Source organism: Pteropus vampyrus, unplaced genomic scaffold, assembly GCF_000151845.1.
Source record: "Pteropus vampyrus isolate Shadow unplaced genomic scaffold, Pvam_2.0 Scaffold226, whole genome shotgun sequence".
NCBI classification, from domain to species: domain Eukaryota; kingdom Metazoa; phylum Chordata; class Mammalia; order Chiroptera; family Pteropodidae; genus Pteropus; species Pteropus vampyrus.
The window spans coordinates 1,119,451-1,133,361 of NW_011889007.1; the positions used below are offsets into that span (position 1 = coordinate 1,119,451).

At 49.4% G+C, this 13,911-nt stretch overlaps 1 protein-coding gene across 1 annotated transcript in view; it reads right to left on the reverse strand.

Annotated features, from left to right (window-relative positions):
* Nucleotides 1–4,655: 4,655 nt before the first annotated feature.
* The window catches only part of ACER1 (alkaline ceramidase 1), a 14,428-nt gene continuing 5,172 nt past the window's right edge, over nt 4,656–13,911 (reverse strand). Inside the window, exons 2-6 of the mRNA XM_011373590.1 lie at nt 8,856–8,970; nt 8,633–8,774; nt 7,861–7,998; nt 5,087–5,224; nt 4,656–4,824 (exon numbers count right to left, since the gene is read on the reverse strand). Of these exons, the coding sequence (XP_011371892.1) occupies nt 4,656–4,824; nt 5,087–5,224; nt 7,861–7,998; nt 8,633–8,774; nt 8,856–8,970 (702 nt within the window). The remainder of the gene's footprint in view (nt 4,825–5,086; nt 5,225–7,860; nt 7,999–8,632; nt 8,775–8,855; nt 8,971–13,911) is intronic.

The window sequence follows — 13,911 nt, forward strand, 5'->3', positions numbered from 1 at the left end:
TAGTTGATGCTAATTTGAATGATGCAAATTTGATATAGTGCTCCATTAAAATGACCAAAGCGTCTCGTTTTATTCACGAAGTTTATAATGCTAAGTGCGCCAAAAAACGATCTTTGAATTTACCTGCGATCCCAGGATTTCACAGCGACTTATATAAACTGTATTTAGATGAACATAGACACATCCCTCTATCTTTTTCGGGATCCTGTAAACCACTTGTCTCTCAGACGTTAGGACTTCCTCCTATTATTTCGGGACCCTTGTGCAGTTATTAAAATTCCTTCTTAAAAACCGTTTTGTTTGGGTGTTTCCCCATCCCCCTTCACTTTTCATTTAAGTATCAGCCAAATATTCATTAGGTGGCGTGGCTGATACTTTGCGTTAAAGAGCAGCACCGGAAAATCAGTAACTGGATTGTCGATAGATTCAGACAAAAACCCTGAAGAAGATCAGATGGCTATCAGGATAACACTGTGCTTTTTAATTTAGGGCAGGACTGTGCCAGCTGGCGCGGGGTGGGGCGGGGGGCGCGGCGGGAGAGAATGGAGATCATGCTAAGAAAAAAAGCACCAACTTTAATGTTAATACAACTTTAACTTTTTTATTTATGGAGCTGAATATAAGTAAATCAGTGGTTCTATGTGGTCCTTGAACCAGCAGGCTCAGCGTCACCTGAGAACTTTGTTAGAAATGCCGTTTCTGGTGTCTTTGTATTTATGGAATCAGAAACGCTGAGCACGCACCCAGAGTTTTGGTTTAACCAGTTCTTCACATGATCCTGAGACTCACCTTTCAAAGCCACTGCCCCAGGTAAAGGGACAAAAATGGGGGTGGGGGGGAGTAGCAATTTGTCTCTTAAGGAAGCTTGCAGTAAAGAACCTTTAAACTACAATTGTTGCAAAGAGCCCCCTTTTTTAAAGTTCAGCTGGAGATTCTAATGAAGACTGGGTTAAGAATCACAGAGCTGCAGTAGATAACTTGTTGTTGTTACTGTATCTAGTTTTACGGTTATTTTTGATCTAGGACAAGTGACTTCTTGAAGTGACACAATGTTTCCTGTTTAAGTACATCAGAGTGAGCAAAGGGAGTAGAGTTAAAGAGAAACATAATGCAAATAGTAATCTGAGCATTTGGCAGAATTCACGACTGCTACATGTTATCTCCATGTTATAAAAAATAAAATTGATACACGGAGAGGGCTATAAGTGGACCCAAGTCCCACAGCCAGAAAGTAACGTTTTGAACCTAGGGAGTTTAACTTCCTGTCTGTAAGTGAACTGCTGCTATGTTAAGTCTGTATCGCCCTCCAGAGGTCCCGTTTATTTGCACCCAAAGGGAGGACTTCAGCATGTATCCCCCCTTCTACCTTGTAGATGGTCCAACCCTTCAAGATTTTTTTTTTTTTCTTTTTTGGAATCCTCTTTCTGGCCTCCAGTATGTTCCCTGTACCTCCGAGTTTCTTGCCAGCCACAAATGTACACACGGCCACTCATGGCGATATTGAATATGACCAAGCTGGAGCAGAGCCCAGTGGCCAGCTAGAGATGTACCTCAGATTAACTTCAATTCAGAGCAGACCTTGACTGTTTCACTGGGGCTTTGGACCCTTATCCTACAGGCAATGGAGAGTCATGAATGCATTTGGCACTGACCAAAACTATGTGTATCAAGTATTTCCCCAGGAAAGGGCAGTGCACTGGACATTGCAATTTTTCTCTCTCTTAGCATCATTCTCCCCCCCGCCCTTTTTTTTTTCCTGGTAACGGTCCCTGATCTGGGGGATCCTCCCAGGGAAAATATGAGCCTGTAAGTTACCTTTGCAAGAATTTTTAAATGGCAGCCCTTCTGGAGAATCTCAATTCATGACAAGGCACAAGGCTTGAGGAAGGACATCGGGCCCCCAAGTGCTCACTCTTTTCCCTCTCAAACCCAAAGTCGGAATGGGGCTCTTGACCACTCATCCATTCACCTGCCACTCCTAGGAAGCACGTGACCGGGCCTGGCCAATCAAAGGACTGCATCCTTTTGGCTGCTGGGATTGGTTGGCGGCAGGGGCGTGACCTAAGACCAGCGGGAGGGTGACTCTGAGAACTTTATTACATTTTAAGTGAAGTAAAATTCACACAACATAAAACTAACCAGTAACCATATCAACATGTACAACACAGTGGCATTTAGAAGGTTCCCACTGTGTGCGGTATCCAGTCCCAGGATGTGTTCTTCCCCCCAGAAGGAAATCCCATGCCCCTCGGCGTCGCTCCCCACTCCCTGCTCTCAGCTCAGCTACCTCTAATCTGCTTTCTGCCTCTATGAATTTGCCTATGTCTGGACATTTCATATGAGTGGAATCATGCCACAGCTGGCCTTCAGCACCTTGCTTCTCTCTCCGAGCATCATCTGTCCAAGATTCATCCATGTTGCTATGTCAGCGCTTCACTCCATTCACCTGTCGTTGGACATTTATATTGTTTCCACCCTTTGCCTCTTATCAGCAGTGCTTCTATAAACATTTTTGTACAAGTATTTGTCTGAATACCTGTTTTCCATTCTTTCGGGTATACGCCTAGGAATGGAGTTGCTGGATCATATCAGGCTATGTGGCCCTGGGCAAGTTGCTTGCCCTCTCTGAGCCACCTATATAAAATGAGAACATTCCTGTCTGTCTGAAGGGGTATGGGAGGGTATTAGGTTCAATGATGTGTTTGTCGTGGGCATAGAGCACATGCGAGACACTCAGTAAATATGAGTGGCCACTACCCTTTAATTTCTCCGTTTCTCCAAATGGGCTTGCCTCTACTCTTTTGGAGTGAGGCACTCCTGGGGCCCAGATAACATGCCCCAACACCCATCTTTTACAGAGAATACCAAATGGTCCATAGGTATTAAAACCCAGCCAAGGCCCCCAGGTTAGGAACCTCGACTCCGAGCTCTCCCTTGCTTACTAAGCTCCAGCAACAGCTTTCTTTCTGCTGCTCCAGTGCATCCCCACCCCCAGGAGTTTCACATCTGCCATTTCCTCTGCCCAGAATGGCCTTTCCCAGCTCTTTAGATGGCCTGTTTCCTCTTCTCATTGAGGAAATGACAGCTGGAAAGTGCAATCCCCATTCACCTTCCATTTAAAAGGGCAGCTCGACCACCCTGAGGTTCTCTAAAACATCACCGTACTTTATCTTTTAGGCAGCACTCATCGGTGCTTGGAATTGCCTTATTGGTGTGTCATTTTACTTGTCCAGTGTGTGTCTCCTCATTAAGGCAAGAACTTTGCATGCCTTTGTTGTCTTGTATCCCCAGTTGCTGGTGTAAGACATATAGTAGACACTCAACGTATATTTGTTAAAGAGATAGATGAATGAATGGATGAATGAATGAATAGGTGGGATGAATGGAAGAATGATGACATGATTTGGATGGATAAATGAATGCAAATGGATGGCTAAATATAGATGTATGGATTAGTGGAGGATGAGGAATGGATAACAGTTGAATGGTTGGATGGAAGGATAATAGGTAATGGACGATGGATGAATAATGGATAGATGGATAGATGGATGGATAAGTGGATGGATGAATGGATGTTTCAATGAATGGCTCAGTGATTGGATGGATACATTAATAAATGAACAGGTAGGTAAAAATAGATAACATGAAAAGATGAAGGACTGAATGAATAAATTAATGGATGAGTATTTTAAAGAATAGGTAAATAAATGGCTGCTTCAGTGGAGGGTCCAAAAGATCAATGGTTGGACGGATGGGTGGATGGATGTTTGCCAGATTCCATGCTAAACACTTTACACACATCATCTTGTTTTATCCACGTAGAAATCTCATGAAGGAAGAAATATTTCCATTTTACAGACAAGGTACTTGAGCTTCAGAAAGATCACTAGGAAAAATCACTTCGCCCAGATTACACAACTAGGAAATGGTGGATCATAAAAACTTAGGTCTCTTGACTCCATGTGCTCTTAACCACCATAAAAACATCCTCCCTCCTCCCCTCACTTGACAGCCTGTATTGGCCACCCCGGCTCCCCTTCTTATGCCCATGCCCAACAGCACCCAGACTGCCCATTCAGGTGTCCATGTTTCTCCACCGTCAATGAGTGAGATGGCCACAGAAGTCCATGTGTGAGTGTGTGAGGGCCCGCAAGCTCTCTATAGGCATAAGCAAGGGTAGAACGGGGTGACTGGAAAACATGTTCCTTCTCTGGGAGGGCCCCCAAGTACCAGAGACATTAAATGGCCATAGAAAGGTCCGAAGAGTCTGGTAGTGACCACCGCTATTAGTAAAATGCCCATGGACCAAACCCCAGCCCGAGGTCATTCCCAGTAGACGCCACGTAATCACAGCACATGATGATCCAGCCTCACCAGTTAGTGAGACAACAGGAAAGCAGAGAACACACAAGAGGAAATGAAAGAGAACAGGGGCAGATCATGGAGGGGAGCCGCGGCCGGCAGCCCCCGTCACCAGCCTGCTGCGCAGAGTGGTCGTGAAGTCCATCCCCTGCCTTGGGGTGAGGCCACGCAGGGCGGGGGAATGGGGAAAGAGCTGCAGGAAGGAGCTGGGAGTGTCTCTGACTCTGATCCAGGCCTCTCTCCTCAAGACACAGGTGAGTTGGCAGGTTGTTGGGCGGTCGAGAAACGGGCATTCAGCAGTTCTTGTGGTCACCAATGATTTCCACATAAGGCAGCCCCACGGGCCAAGTGTCCCGAGGCCAGTAGCGAACTTTGAGGGTTTGGTCTGGCATTTCATACCTGGCGTCCACCAAGGCCATGGTGACCATGCCGTAAGGGAAGGTGATGCTGATGAGCACATGCCTGTGGGATGCAGAGAGAGAGGGTGATGAGGGTGCAACACGCCCTTACAGACAGCTGGATGCCCCCTGCCCCACCTGGATCCTTTTCTTACTTCTTATGGACCCTCATCATCCAAAGGAACCTTCTGGAACTGACCGCATTACTGCAACCCTTATACATACGCAGGACCCAGTATCTGTGCCTCCCCTCTCTGTTCCCAGGCTGCTGCTCCAAGCTCTGGCATTCTGGTTCTCCAGCCCCAGACCAAAGGGCACGTGCTTACCAGATGCTGTGCATGTAGGAAAAATTAATCTGCCGCCAGAAACTGCAAAGGAGGAGGTCACTAATCCAGCTGGTCAATGCGAAAGCCCATAAAACCACAGAGACCTCAATGAGATGCTGGAGCTCCTTATTGCTGGTCCTAGGGAGGGAAGAAGGGAGATCAGAACCTGACTCAGAGAAAGCTCGCAGGGGCTGATGGGAAATTCCTCCATCAAGGAGATGAGGCTGGGAAGAGGGGTCTCATCTGTGCTTACCACTAACACTTGCCTAGCACTTACGGGATGCCAGGTGCTGTTCCAAAAGTCCTTCGATTAGAAACTCGGTCCTCACAACACTAATATTCCCATTTTGCAGGTGAGAAAACTGAGGCCCGTGAGAGTAAGTTATGTCCCGACCCCACCCAGTTACACAGTTAGTGAGGGGCAGAGCCGTGCCTGAACCAGCATTATCAGATTGCAGAACTCTTAACCAATGAGCCCTTCTGTGTGCGCGTGTGCATGAGGGGGAGGGGCTGGTTGCATGTGGGTGGCTGGGTGCATGGGGGTGGGTGTGCAGGCGTGTGCATGAGTGTGTGTGTGTGTGTGTTGGGGGGTGCCTGTGAGGCAGCACTCGAAAATCTTTGTCTGTGTGCTGAGAACGTGCGTATCTGCGTGTGGGAAGGTGACTCTCCGATGGCCGTGTCTTGGGACAACTCGGGACCAGAATCTGTGTTTCCCTAACGGCAGAGCCAACCCTGTGTCCCTTAGAAAAGGGCACATCCGGGATTCATAAGGCAGTGACTCTTTTATGGCTGAAAGCACAGATCCTGCCCGCTAGCCTAAAATGACATGGTCTGACATCAAAAGCAGCACAGTGAGTAAGAACTAGTAAAATCTGAATAAAGTCTGTGGTCTAGTCAGCAATGTTATCTCACTGCCAATGTCCTCTTCTTGAGGTTGTACTATTATCCCATAAGATGCTGCCACTGAGAAAGGCTGGGGGAAACTGGGGGAGGGTACATGGGACTCTGCCGATTTTGCAACTTGCTGAGAGTCTGTAATTATTTCAAAATAAAAAGTGAAAAATACAGCGTAGTGACTGAAATGGATTAAAACACTTCAGAGATGTAAACATCCTTGAGTTCATAATAAAACTTAAAAACAAAAGCAACTTCGCCAGTCCCTACTAGCGATGGCTAAGGCACCAACTCATTACTCAGGGAACCGGCAAAGAGCAGGAACCAACGATCTCTCCCGACCTTCCTGTTCCAACTGTATTTCAAAGCTGATGAGTGAAAAGTCCTTCTTGATGGAAGAACTCCAGCTAACCATCGCAGAAGGAGGAACAGAATCTGCAAATCGCCCTTTGGGAACACGTAATGGTTGGAGGCAGGGGCATCAGTGGCTGCTGAAGTCATTAGGTGAAAGGTCAGTGGAAAGCTTTATAATGAAGTTATCGGGTGACACCGTCCGAATCCCCTGATTAACCTTAACAGCACTAAATGTGGGACAACCTGGCGTCCTAACGGGATGGAACAAGAAGCATCCAGCATCACACATAAGATATTCTGAGCTAACGAAATTTAAACCTAAATCTAGATCTGACTATTAATTTTCCAGACATACAAAAAAATAATAATAATAATAAGGAAACACATTGAAAGATGCCACAGGAAGCATTCTGGTCAAATCCAGAATGCAGGATGCTCTTCAGGACAAACGACCGAGTGTCTGTCATCGCATCAGAGTCATGAACAAAGGGGGAGGAAGGGACCGTTATGAAATAAAGACCTAAGAGACTGTGTTTGGATCCCAGTAAAAATAAGACGAAATGTAAGAAAACGTCTTTGAGACACCGAGCAAACGCCGGTAAGAACCAGGTATTAGATACTATTTTAAGGAAGTGTCGTTAATTTTGTTAACAGCGTGTGTGCCGCATCTTCCATCTGTCCCTCTGGATCCTTCCTTCCCCTTCTTCACTCTGCCCTATGCGGGGGGGGGGCCTGAGCCGAGTGGACAAAATCCGAGGGCTCCCTTGCCCTCAGGCTTCCAGTCGGGTTGGCCAATAGGGAGCCCCAGCAAGAAACCAAGGGGAGAGGGTGTCGTTAGATTTACTTCCTCTCCTGCGGGGTTGGCTCAGGCTGACTGCAAGCAGCAACTGGAAGTCACAGCTCTTGCCAAGAAGACCCTCTATGCAGCCTCTTCCCCCGGGCTTCACACGCTCACTCCCTCCCATCACCTCTCCCGCAGGTGTCCTGACCTGACGGTCAGAGCATCCCACTGGTACTAGCAGAGGGATTCTCGGTGATCTCTGGGGATTTTCCTACACCCTTTCCTCTCCTTTGTAAATAACGCTTCTATTCAACTCTCCTCAAATTGGCCCCATTTGACAGTTCCCTCTCTATCCTGCTAAGATTTGGTATGGGTTAAAAATAATAATAATTCTTTCCCGGGAGAGTGAAATCCTGAAAAATGAATGGGAGCCATGATATGAAATCTGAGATGAATATGTAATGGAGGTTGATGAAATGCCTATGGCTGTCGGGGCTGGTAGTGTGGGCGGGTGGGGGTTTACGGTACCACACTCTCTACTTGTATGTATGTTGGGGGGAGTGTCCCTAATAAAAAGGGACAAGCTCTGCAGTCAGACAGCCTTAGGTTCAAAGCCTGGCTCCACTCCTCGTTAGCAGGTGGTCTTGAGCGCGGAGTCAACAAGACCTCCGTGCCCGATGAGCAGGGGGGTCCTGTTGGGTACGGGGCCACGCCGCCGTCCCGGGCACCCGCAGCCAGCACCCACTTCTTGTACTCCCGGAACACGATGTAGAGGATGTGCACGGCGATGCTGTTGAGGGCGTACGCGTTGACCGTCGGCCTCAGGAAGGACAGGAAGGTGCTGACCACGGTGGTGAGGGCGACCAAGCAGGAGAACTGGAGCCTGCGGGGAGAAGGGCTTGGCTGGGGGGCGTCCAGAGAGGCTCCTGGGGGCACTAGGCAGGGTCACGTGGAGCTTGTGGCAGAGGCGGATGAGAAAGGGAAAGGGTTCCAGGGAGCCCTACTGGGCTCCGCAAAAAGCACCCCAGTGGACTCGCCTGATGGCCCCGAGGCTCAGGTGTCTGAGAGTGCCAGGGCCCCAGGGGGCAGACAAGAGGATCGGGGGGGCACAGGGAGGATTCAGTGGGGAATCGCAGGGGCCCCACAGGCTCTCAGGAGGGGCGTTTGAAGGCTCCTATGAGTCGAGCAGGGTCAGGCGGAGTTTCAGAGTGGTCTCGGGCACGCGATGTGCCTGGGGGAGCCGATAAAAGATTCCAGGGACCTCAAGCGAGAGGCTCAGGGGCCCAGGTAAGCTCATGTGTAGCGTCCTGGGACCCCTGTCCCCAGTGGGCTCGGGCAAGGTCTGGAGAAGGTCCCAGGCTACCCAGCTGGGATCTGGGGGGTGGGGGGAATGCCAGGAGTTCCAAGTATATTCAACAGAGCCCAGTTAAGTCAGGCAGGGTCAGGAGAAAGTCCTGGAGTGGTCAGGGGAGGAATTCCAAGGTCCCAGGAGCCCAGAGGGCCAGCCCCCGCCCCACCTGTTGCCCCCTACGAAGGCAGGAAAGTAGCAGCGAGGCAACCAGATGCTGTAGCCACTGGCCAGCAGCCACAGAATGGAGATCTCGTCCAGCAGCTGGCCCAGGAAGCTGAGCGTCATGTGGAAGTACATGGAGAACAGGCCTAGAGCAAGAGACAAAGGCGGGTGATCAAGGGGGTGGCCCTTCCCACCACCGCCGCCCACTGTCTCCGCCCCCTGCCTACCTATGACTGTGAAGAGGAGGCAGACGCCGTGAACGTAGAGGGAGCGTTTCTGGGCATAGGGGTGCATCAGGAACATCATGAGAGGCCCAAAGATGAAGAAGGAGACATTGCTGACCTGGAAATAGGAGGACGTGGGGCGGGGGGCGGGTCAGACAGGGGAGGCGAGGGAGGGTGGCGCCTACGTCCAAATCCTCAGTCATTAGCCAATCAGGCAATGAACCGACCCAGAGTTTGTCAGCGTTTCAGCTGATCTCGACAGGCATCCAACTGGTCCTCGGAAAGACCGATGATTCCACCCATTATCCTGCGGGCTCATTCATTCAATGAGTGTGGAAAAGACTATCTACTAGCCTTCCACATACAATCGCCCCCTTTTCCTCATAGAAATAGTCTCCCCCAAGTTTTAGCTCGGCACACAGCTCCTCAGCTGAAGACTACATTTCCCAGCCTTTCTTGCACTGTACTGTGTGTGCCTTTGCGTCTTGGCCCGGCCGATGGGATGACAATGTAAATGAATCTATTACTCCCAGGTCAGTTCTTAATAAGCCGCTTAAGGCTTGCCTTTCACTTCCTGTGGACAAAAACGCAGATGAACCTGTATCTTAAGTTATAGATCACCCCTTTCTTGCTTGCCGAACACACCCAATCTGTGTTCAAGTGTCAGGAGGACATGGCCTTAGGAAAGCAGGATTTAGCCCCAGGGCATGGGTCATCCCCATGGTTAATAACTGGTCAAGGAATAAATGTGTGATGATTCTGGCTATGAGACATGATGGAAAGTCTGATGAGAAATTTCTGGGAAAGTTCTCTTGATCGAAATCAGGCCCAGTGAATCAGGCATTTGGACATTGTTGTGATGTTTAAGATGTGGTAGCCGTTTTGTGACCATGAGGAAACTAGTCTGGGAGCAAAAACAAATAGGAACAGCGGTTCCCAAACTTTTCGGTCTCAAGACCTCTTATTCTTAAACATTACCGAGGACGTCAAAGACCTTGGTCTGCGTGAGCTACATCGATCGAGACTGGCTGCATTAGAAACTGGACCCAAGAAGCTTTCAAAACATATGAGTACACCCGCAGACCTCCCCTTGGCCACCAGAGACATGATGCCCTCACATATTGAGTAGCCACTGGAAGATTCTATTTGTATCCTCATGAGACAATCAGATTTTAAAAAGGCAGACGATATCTTCATATTATTACGAGAACACTCCAGGCCTCGCTAAACTTCTGACAGGGCCTCAGAGACCCCGGGGGTCTCAGGACAGTATTTCGAGACTGCTGCTCCAGCAACAGCAGAGCAGAAAGACGAGAACCACGTATTTTGACAACATTGAGCTGCTGAGTCACCTACTCCAAAACCATCTGCGTCCAGACTTCTAGTTTTTAAAATAATTACTGACCTTTCTATTTAAGCTGTTTTCAGTCGGACGTTTTGTTTGAAACCAAAGCTTTCCCATTAATGGGCTTTGAGATCCAAGTGATATGAGATTGAATCCATGCTCCTCCACTAATTGTGGGGCCTCGAGAAGGGAACTTCAACGCCCTAACCCTTTATCTCTGCATCTGTGACACAGGCATCATGTCACTTGCCTCTTTGTGCTGTTGACCCAAAAGTCTCCAGCCCTCATGAGCACAATTAAGGTCATGAGAACCTCTCCCCCAGAATTCCAGTGGCTCAAAGTCCCTAGCTGCTGACGTAGGACTTTGATGTCCCTCCAAGTCTCCCCCACATATGTCGAGGCCACGGTAACTATCTCACGAGCTCAGAAACAAGCGACCTCGTGGTCTTCTTGACCTGCCAACTTGAAGTCAGCCAGCTCGCTCGCTCAATTCCGCCCTTCCCTGCCCAATAAAATCTTCCTCTTGTAAAGGTCTCCTCAGCTGCCCGTGTTCCCGTCTTGGCGAGGGAATCGTGCCCTGCTAACTGGGGCGCTCACTTAGTTCTCAGGACGCTACCCCAAGAACGCGGAGCGCAGTGGTTGGTGTGAGGGAATCATTCACCTGACCCTATGTCACCGCCTCTGAGCCTAGGTCTTGGAAACCCGTGCGGGTCCCCAAGGCAGGCGCCCTTCTGATTCTAGGGAAGCCCATGGCTCTCCTTGGGTCATGGTGGAACCAGCTCAAATTCCACAATTTGAGGACCCAGTCTTGGCAAACTGGTTTCCCAGCTCCTGGTCCCACCCACGTCCTTCTTTTGCATGCCAAGGTCTCTCTGGTGCCCATCAATGGACAAGGTCAAACACGTGTCCAGGACAGCCACCAATCCACAATGGCTACCCTCGAACAGAGAGGTACTTCCCCCACACAGGCCTTGTCTGTATCATGACCCCACACCACTGGAGCAGACACCTACCCCAAACCAACCTATCAGATTTTCTCTTTTGGGAGTTTGAAACTTGAAGAAGACACAGAGCCCGGGAGTCTCCAAAACTGAGCTGCACCATTGACTACTCTCTAGAAAGGCCTTGGGATATCGTCGTGATGTTTACGATATGGCAGCCATTTCGCCACCATGAAGAGATGAGGCTGAGAATAAAAGCAAACACTGCTGAATCCTCTAGACCCGCACTAGGCCGCAGCCTTCCAAGCAACTCATCTTTACATTTTCTAAAATATTTCAGTATTTTTATAATGCCCCCCCTTTTTTTTTTTTTTGGTATGTTTGTTTGGTTTGGTTTCTTTGCTTAAGCTAGCTTCCTATAAAACCATTGCCATTAGTATATTAGCTAGGGTTCTCTGGTAGCGAGCTTCAGAAAATGATTCTGGTGAACTTACACTGTAAATATAAATATATGTGAGTGTGTTTGTGTATGGTTAACTTATTCATTAATTAATTTATTATGGGGAATTCAATCAAATGAATTACAGACAAGGAAAACCAGAGACCAGAACAGCTCTGGCCCATGAATGGACAATCTCTTCATAGGGGAACTTTGGGCAAGAATGACAATAACTGTGTTCAGTCCTTACGTCCACGCCAAGATCTAAATTCTGGAGAGTATACCCTGGGCCACAGCCCAGCCTTGGCCAGAAATGGGGGGGGCACCTTGTTGGACCATGCCATCGAGACCATAAGCAATGGGGGGGGGGCAGCTAGCTGTCTCAGGGAAAATGGGGCTGTGGACACCAAGTGGGCAAACTCTCAAACCCGATGTCTCCTCTGGCCTTCAACCAAACACCAGCCCTTGGGCGTATCAACACACACCTGAAGATGCTGAGCCAACCAATCTCCCAAACTCTAACGCCTCCATTTAAAACACATATGTCATTCCTATAAGTAAAATCCAAACTCTTAAACTTGGCTTATAAACCCCCTCCGTCACTCACCGCTGTGCACCTTTACCTTTGTAATCTGGGTGGAAAGAATGACTCAGTTCTTCTAAAGGAGCCATGCTTACTCTTACCTCCAAGAGTTTGCACATGCCGTTCCCACTGCCTGGAACGCTCTTGCTCCCCACTCGCCCCCCTTCGCCACGCCAACTACTACTCTGCCTCTCGCCCGGGGGTCACTTTCTCGTAAAGACTTCCCAATCCCCCAAGGCAGGGCCAGGTGGCCTTCCTTTGTGCCCGAAGCCATCCACGTTCCTGGCACCTGTCCAGCTGCTCTGGACCTATCTGGCTCTCCCGCTAAACGTGGCTTTGGGAACAGAGGCTGCGTCTTCTCCATTCTCCACTGTAACCTCAAGAACCAGCACGTAGTAGGTGCTCAATCAATATTGCTTCTGGACGAGACCTCAAAACGGATTCAGGTAGCTTGCCTGTCATGCAAGAAAACACTTGACAGAGGGTCTTGCACCTAGAAAGTTCTGGATAGAAGGCACTGCGAGTGTTACTTGCCCATCTTTTGACCACACGCCTTTACAGAGATTATTTTTAACCCTTGCACACACCCCAACGTCTAGCTGTCTAGTTCTTGTTTGGCAATGAGAAAATCGAGTCTCGGAGAGGTTAAGTGACTTCTCTGAGGTCACACAGCTCTGGGGGACCCAGAAGTTTGATTTACCTCTGTCGAGAAAGAAGGAGGACTAGACAGGAGGCAATGATGAAGAGGGGGCCCCCCGTTTCATTTTCAGTAAACGGCAGGGGCCGCTGCTGTCGTCGGGGAAGTCGGCAAGGACGGGTTTATCAGTGGGATAGCTGCTCCAAGAGCAGAGGCCAACAGGTCTGACACAGGAGTTTTTGATGATGCCCAAGTGTGCAGAATGAGGGCAGAGCGACGGGCGGAGCCTATGACTAATGGGTTCCAACTGGCTCCGGAGTCTGATAGCATCAGAGAGGGTGCCAGGGTCTCCTCCCCACCCTCTAGGGCTGGGCCCCCACATTTCCCAACCACCCGCCCCACCCAGGGCAAGGCGGGAGACGTGCCACCTGGGATCACGTCCAGAGCCAGCCCGGCCCTTGGCTCTGGACATTCGTGAGCTGGATTCTCTAGGTCACGGCCCCAGTAGGTGCCTTGCCATTCATTCACTCGTTCATTCCCTCATTCATTCATTCATTCGCTCAACAACCATCCCTTCAGTTCCTACTATGTTCTCGATGACCTTAGCACTACCTGAAAATGCAATCCTTAGCTTCATGAGGGGTGTCTGGTCTGGTCTGGTCAGGTCTGTGCCCCAATTTCCTCCTCTACCTCCAAGCGCTGCGGTAAGGATTAGAGAACCAAGGGCCACGGGGCCAGGAGTTTGGCTGATTTGTTCACTGCTGAGAACTCTCCAGTGTCTAGAACAGTGCCTGGCACACAGTAGGTACTCGGTAACTTTTTGTAGAGAATGACGCATGCCGAGGCATGTCAACGATGCATGCACGTGCCTGGCACAGGCGCTGTGACGTTCGCGTGCAGCGGTGTTGCTGTTATTCTAGAAGATTGGTTCTTTTATCATGAGTCCCCAGCAGGGCGTCGGGTAAGGAGATGTGGCTGGATATCTTAGAGCTAGAAGAAGAAAAGTAGAGGTAGAGAGAGAAAGGAAGGGAGGGAGACAGGGAGAGAAGGAGAAGAGGAAAAGGGAAGAAGAAAAGGAAGGAGGGAAGGAAGAAGAGAAGGAAGAAGGAGGGAA